The sequence below is a fragment of the Cottoperca gobio genome, chromosome 17 (assembly GCF_900634415.1).
Source record: "Cottoperca gobio chromosome 17, fCotGob3.1, whole genome shotgun sequence".
Taxonomy (NCBI): Eukaryota; Metazoa; Chordata; class Actinopteri; order Perciformes; family Bovichtidae; genus Cottoperca; species Cottoperca gobio.
Genome location: NC_041371.1, coordinates 11,481,755 through 11,488,761, shown reverse-complemented (window position 1 = coordinate 11,488,761; position 7,007 = coordinate 11,481,755). Strand labels below are relative to the sequence as shown.

The window sequence follows — 7,007 nt, the reverse complement described above, 5'->3', positions numbered from 1 at the left end:
ATTTTTTTTGCCAGACTAAAAATTACTACAATAAATTGTAATAAGTCAAAGTAATAGTGTGTGTGTGTGTATATATATATATATATATATATATATATATATATATATATATATGTATATGTATATGTATATATATGTATATGTATATATATATATGTATATGTATATATATATGTATTATATATTATATATATATGTATATATGTATATATATAGTATATGTGTATATATGTATGTATAGATGTGTATAATGTATATATATGTATATATGTGTATATATGTATATATATATGGGATATATGTATAAGACCGAGAGAGAGATATAGAGAGATAGAGATAAGACACAGATAACAGAGATAGACAGAGAGAACAAGAGACAACAGAAGAACACAGAGATAGATAAGACAATAGACAAGATAAAATAGAGAGAGAGATAGTATAGAGAGATAGGATAGATAGAGAGATAGTAGATATAAGGTAGAAAATACAGAGAAGATAAGACATATACATATATATAGATAGATATATATAGAATAGACATAGACAGATAATATAATATATATATATATGATATATATATATATGGATAGTATTATATATATATAATATATATATGTATATGTATATATATATATATATATATATATATATATGTATATATATATATATATATATATATATATATATTTACCCACATTATAGTGTTATAACTAATGTATTAGGTGTTTATGTTAAAACAAATACCACAAACCGTCAGACAGACGGTTTGTGGGTTGAATGTGGGTATTTCTGGTAATCGAGCCTTGGGCTATAAAATAATAAACTTTATTTATATAGCACCTTTCATAAAATAAATGTAGCACAAAGTACTTTGAAATAAGGGACATATACAGAAGAATGCATGCATTTTGTTTTATTTTCAAATGAGTCTTTTTGCAGGATATATTACTGAACAAATAATGTCAAATTGCCACGATCGCAGTCCTTTTTTCATTTTTGTTTTCAAACATTCTCTTGATATCAGACTGCAGTAAATTCCCACGCATGAACCGCATGAACCCTGCTGAGACTGTTTACCAAATGACTGCGTGTGTGTGCGGTAAAGTAGCCTATATTACAAACAAAAACAAAAAAAGAAAGAAAGAAAAAAGGCAAGAGATAATGAGCTGCAGTGCTTTCCAGGGCCATAGCTGCAGGTTTACTGTATCTTGATGTTGGCTGCTCGGGGAGGAGGGGGAGATGGGATGTGACACCGCATCGCGTTGATGACGCTTGCCATCGGGAGACATTTGGACAGCCTATGTAACCCATATACCGAGCAACAAATGGTGCGTCTGTGCTGGAGGAGACCTGATGCTGGAGTTAGGAGGATGTTTCCGCCGACTGAGTGGCATTAATGCTCCACTGCAGAGCCTGCTGCTGGGGGACAACCCGCGCGCCATCATCTGTTGATCGGATTGGAGACAATTAAGCGCATTATCATCATGAGCCGCTGCGGTCCGACTTCCAGGTAGGTGCCGAGAGGAGGAATCATTACGAGCACATCGAGCATCGCTAGAGCTGTGAAGGTGCATATACAGGGCACGGGGCTCCTGGAAGCTCCGAGGTGTTTACCCGATGCAGGTATGGAGCAGTTGGTATGAAGATAAAGACTTCAGAGGTTGCCAGGAGACCTGCTGCAGCATCTCGTGCGTTATTTTCCCCATAATTGTAGGCTACAGGCCTGCACCCGTCAGTGGCGGGGTGATGTGTTGTTCAGCCGTCAGCGTGTCGCTTCTGCTGCTTGAATTTCCAGAGAAAAAAACATCAGCACAGCATTCCTGCCAGATGTTTGGCGATCCCACTTGTTGGTCCTATAAGAAACCACATCACTGGCTGCATTGAGTCAGACGATCATCCTGTGAGACATGTTTAGGCATGTTCATGTCAATAAGACACACAGCAGGCTGCCTCTGCAGGGAGAGGACAACATAATCCAATCCCCACATGAGGAAAGGACTTCAAGCAACATGATCATAATTGCAAAGCACATGTTGTTATGATGAATGCCAATTAGCAGCATTTGTGTCAGCTGGCAGTCTGCATGTTGAAGAGCGAGTCTTTTAAAAAGCAACATCTCACGATTAACTGCTCCAGAGAGGCCAAATTATGTGCAGGTGCTCTGCTTCAAAAACAGAAAAAGAGCTAATATCAAAGGAAACACTCTGGAGACATTCAACTAATGATTATTTTTAGTATTGATACATTTGATATATTTTTTAATTATTCTTCTATAAATCATTTCGGCTATAACTGTCAGAAAATAGTGAATATATATATATATATATATATATATATATATATATATATATATATAGCTAGCAGTGGTTCCCAACCAGGGGTTGAGACACCTTAAGTGGGTCACAACCTAAATCTGAGTATTTGTCAGAAAATAGTGAAACATGTCCATCCCAGTGTCACAAAGTCCAAGGTGATGTCTTTAAATGTCTTTGTCTGTCCAAACCCAAAGATATTTAGTTTAATAAATATAAAACGCAGGAAATCTCCATAGATGAGGCTGAAAACTGCATTTACTGGAATTTGTGCATGAAAAATCGAATAATCAATTATTAAAATAGTTGTCAATTATTTTTCTGTTGATTGATTCATCTTTACAGCTCTAATTAATTAGATAGGATAGAGTGAAAAAACATTGTCATACTAAATAGATTTCTTTTCTTTTTTTCTTCTGACTCAAATTCTTTCTCTTTTCTTCCCTCAACCTTGTCCGGTCGCTATAATATCCAAGTGAAATGTTTGGAGTGGAAACTGTAATTTTAGCAGACCTAATAGACATATGTATCTAATCTGTGACATGGAATATTATGGAGACATAAACTGAAAAGGTTGGGAAGGGAACTGCTGGTATTACTGTGTGTAGGTGGTGACAAATGCTGCTAATTGGCATGTGACTTAAAAATAATCCACATTTCAACAACAGTTCAAAGTAGAAGTGTCTTATTATGTCAACATGACAAGACGTCCACGGTGCTGAAAGTCATGTGACGTTTTTATCAGTGTTGAGCATGTCAGACGTCTGCTGTGCTCACAGGTGTGTTATGCAGCTGAAGCTCACTCAGAGTGGTGAACGTCACCCGGGCTTCACTGCCTCCCGCTGTGTGCCTTTGACACACATTTACTGTCATTTCTGACTTTAACATAAGCCTTTAACCGCAGTCAGGAGCCTCTTCTTTCCTTAGCTGCTTTGGGAGCCGATCTGCTTAAGGATATCTATAAAGTCATGCACATGCTCAGTGTCCAAGCAGCTCCAGCAGATTTAGCTGAGCCACCAGATCTACTGGGTGCAGCCATGTGTGCATCTGTTCAGGACATGGAGTTAGTTGGGTAGCAATATCAGCCGCAGGCCTGCTTAACGTAGCCGGTGAAACGCCATACGTGAACGCTTGGAGAGTGTCACCGCTGCCGTCAACCCCCTCAACCCCAACGATTCTAACAGGTTTCACCGGCTTACTGTGGCTTTAGCATCTGTTGCAGTAAAATGTAGGGCATAGTTGTTTGCTCGTCTGCCTGGTGGTTTAAACTAGAAAACCCAAGCTGTGACTTTTAGTTGTGTTGGTCTGCTGCGCTGTGACAACATTTCTGCACCATGAGGCTGAGACCCAGGAGTAGAGAAAGAAGGGAGAAACTAAGAGAGGATAAGGTAGGAACAAGCACTGTTTGGGATGAAACATTTATTTTGGCCCAAACCGTGTGTCTGTCAGTATGTTTGTCCTGTGATTCATATTTGAATTTGAGCTTTTCAATTAGATGCTATTAGAATGTTTCTCACAGTGTAAATAATGTCAAAGTAAACATATACAGTTTTGTTGAATCCTAAAATAACTGAAAAATGCTGCCTCCGTGCATTTGGTGCAAAACAAGGAGTTTTGCTAAAACATCGATTCTGTCTTGCAGGTGAAATTTGAGGAGAGTGAAATGATTCCAAAGTCAGGAAAATCTCCAGCAGACTCGAGGAAAAGTGTCGGCATCCATGAGTTTGCAGCACTTGCCAGATCGTCCTTAAATGGTAATGACCTTTTTTCATATATTGTGCTTTTACTTGATGAAGTGTCTTGAGTTACAGCTTCAGACCTCTCTGTTTCCAGGTATCTCTCAGGCAGTGAGGGACCATGTGACGAAGCCCACCTCCCTGGCTCAGGGCCGGGTCGCCCACCTCATTGAATGGAAAGGTTGGCCCAAACCTGTCGACCCACCGCCAGCCGCTCACTTCAGCTCCTACTGCCATCTGACTGAAGGAGAGAAGGAGGCCCGCTTTGCTGCAGGTATTAATTTCTGTGACCTTAAACCAAGGATATGTTTTGTATCTAGCTTCCACTGTGCAACTAGCTCTCTGTTTGTGTGTGCACGTGCATCCTCTTAGCTTGGTTTAGCTCCAGCATCATCTGCTGGTTCCCACCTTCTGTCATGCACCTAATCTTCTAAAACTCCTGTATGTCAGTGGTCCGCTCCGCCCACCACGCTGTCTCTTGGGTGATGTCTTGTCTTGGCAGCAGATGGTGGCCTATTAGACACTCTCCCAGAACACTTCACTGCCCACCAATGGTACATCAGCTCCTGCTGCTATGCTGTGACTCATCCTCTCTGGCGCTAGTGACGGCGTGGTTTGATAGATAGAGAGAGAGAGAGAGAGAGAGAGAGAGGGAGAGAGAGAGAGAGAGAGAGAGAGAGAGAGAGAGAGAGAGAGAGAGAGAGAGAGAGAGAGAGAGAGAGAGAGAGAGAGAGAGAGAGAGAGAGAGAGAGAGAGAGAGAGAGAGAGAGGGAGAGGGGGAGAGAGAGGTGGCGAATGATCAAGTCTTTTTTAATAAATAAATACACTTTTTCCTGATTTGTAGATTTCAAACGCTTGTGAGCTGAAACAATTAGTCGGCTTATGGAATATTAGATAGACAAGATATTGACGTCAACTTTTTTGATAATCAATAATTCGTTTGAGTCACTTTTCAAGCAGATGTGCTGATACAAGCTTCTTTAATGAAGCTCAGACACACATATTATCGATAATCAGTTGATTATGAAGCCCTACCTTTGACTCAGTTTGACAAAGAATTTGCCGGTTCCTGAAATTGATTGAAATTGGCATATGGGAAGAAAATGTATGACATTATCTAATCCATCTCAGACATAAAATGTTCTGTTAAAAAAGGCAATATGGAAACAAATGAACATCCAAGAAAGAGGTAGAAGACAGAGTTGTAGTATCACTCCAAACGTGTTTAATATAGACATTGATGTACTGACAGAAACACCAGAACAATCAGATTTCCCTGCCACCCGCTCCATTAGATACATTAATCAGTGATTCCCTCGAGTCACAACAAATCTGAGGCGTCAAGACATGATACAAAAACAAATGCTTTTTTTCAGACTTTACTTTAATCTTTACTTCTTTTAACTATTATTAATGTTTACATCTGAAAGTTGAAATAAAACAAGGAAAGAAAATTACCCTTTTAAATTACACACAAATATTCCTTAATTTTAAGGTTGTCATTCATTTATTGGACTTGTGGTCCTGCTAGGAGTGGCTGAGCAGTTTGCCATCGCTGAGGCTAAGCTGCGTGCCTGGGCGTCTATAGATGACGACGACGAGGAAGACTCCAACGATGAGGACTCCCACACCAACGCACAGACTCAAAACTTCTCAAGCCAGAGCGCAGGTACACGCCGTCTCCACCCTGTTCATTTCATCAATCATTGTCTTCATTTCTGCATCATCACTGACAAAATGCCTCATCTTTCCATCCAACTCCCCCACTTATCCATCCATCTCCAGGTGTTCTGACTTTTTACTCCTCTCTCAGAAGGCGCCACGTCCTCAGGAGCGCCATGCCAGCCTGAGGTTGATAGCGGTGAGGCACCGCCCTCCGACAGTCCCCTGTGCTCCAGCAGCAGCAGCAGCAGCAGCAGCAGCCTGCTCTGTGGTAGGCCTGCGTCTCACAATGACCCACATTCATCCCAGACCAATTCACCTACTTTACCCAGCGAGTGCATGAGCCCCTTCCTGGATGAGGAGGAGGAGAGGCTGGATGGTCATGAGGAGCAGCCGGCTCTTCTGCAGGAGCACCACGGCGAGGTCTGCATCCACCACAAGTCTGAGTGGAGGCCTCGGGCCCGGAGCAGCAGGTTCGACTCCTGCTACTCCACCTCTCACTCCGAGTCTCCTGGAGAGGAGGACGAGGACGACGAGGAGGAAAGCAGCGTGTTCCACGAGATTCGAGCGTGGCAATCCAGCCGGAGAAGCTTCTTCTCCGACCGGGCTTCCTCCGGAGTGGCATCATTCGATGAAGAGGAGGAGAGAGATGAAATCGAGGAGAAGAAAGATGATTTGATGTGATGTGTTGTCCATCTTTATGTCTCTTTGAGTCCGTGTTGATTCTGGATATGATGACATTATCTATTCTGCTTTCACTGTTAACCTCTCCTCTTCTTCTCCTCCTGCTCCTCTGATCATCTCTTCTCCACTCGCTGCCTTCTGTCTCTCATCCTCAAAGCCTTTCATGTACTGATCTCGCTCCACCGTTTATCGCTGCCGTAAACAGTATGTATTTATTGGAGAGTTCAACCAGAATGTAAAGCTGTTGTTCAATCTGAGTTTTGTAAATGTTTTGTGATGTGTTGCATTGGATTTCTATTGATATTTTGTAGTGTTGTTTTTTCTGGGTCATGCTGTGTCATGTGTGTCGGGCTATGTTTGATACTGAATGTCTGAATGTCCTGAATATAAATAAATGATTTTTTTTTAGTAGATAAGATTTTGTCTTTTTTTTTTTACCCCACAAACTGAACAAAGAAAAACAACTTCTCTTTGAAAGGTGTTTTTTTAATTTAATCATTCACTCATGTACAAAAACAATTTCATGTCCTCTGAAAAATAACGATGGCTGTTGGATTTCAAATGCATAATTCTCCTATGTACAATAGCATGTACGTATATCTCATCCGTGTAT

General features: G+C 40.9%; 1 protein-coding gene across 2 annotated transcripts; it reads left to right on the top strand.

Annotated features, from left to right (window-relative positions):
* The first annotated feature begins 1,367 nt into the window (after positions 1-1,367).
* fam131aa (family with sequence similarity 131 member Aa) lies at positions 1,368-6,810 on the top strand. 2 transcript variants are annotated; one of them, XM_029452774.1, is made up of 5 exons: positions 1,368-1,510; positions 3,955-4,066; positions 4,146-4,322; positions 5,580-5,717; positions 5,865-6,810. In XM_029452774.1, exons 2-5 carry the CDS (start codon positions 3,976-3,978, stop codon positions 6,392-6,394), a joined length of 936 nt encoding a protein of 311 aa, XP_029308634.1. In that variant the 5' UTR covers positions 1,368-1,510; positions 3,955-3,975; the 3' UTR covers positions 6,395-6,810. The 2 variants fall into 2 exon arrangements, with proteins under 2 accessions (XP_029308634.1, XP_029308633.1); XM_029452773.1 differs by having other exon boundaries at positions 5,862-6,810.
* The last annotated feature ends 197 nt before the right edge of the window (positions 6,811-7,007 follow it).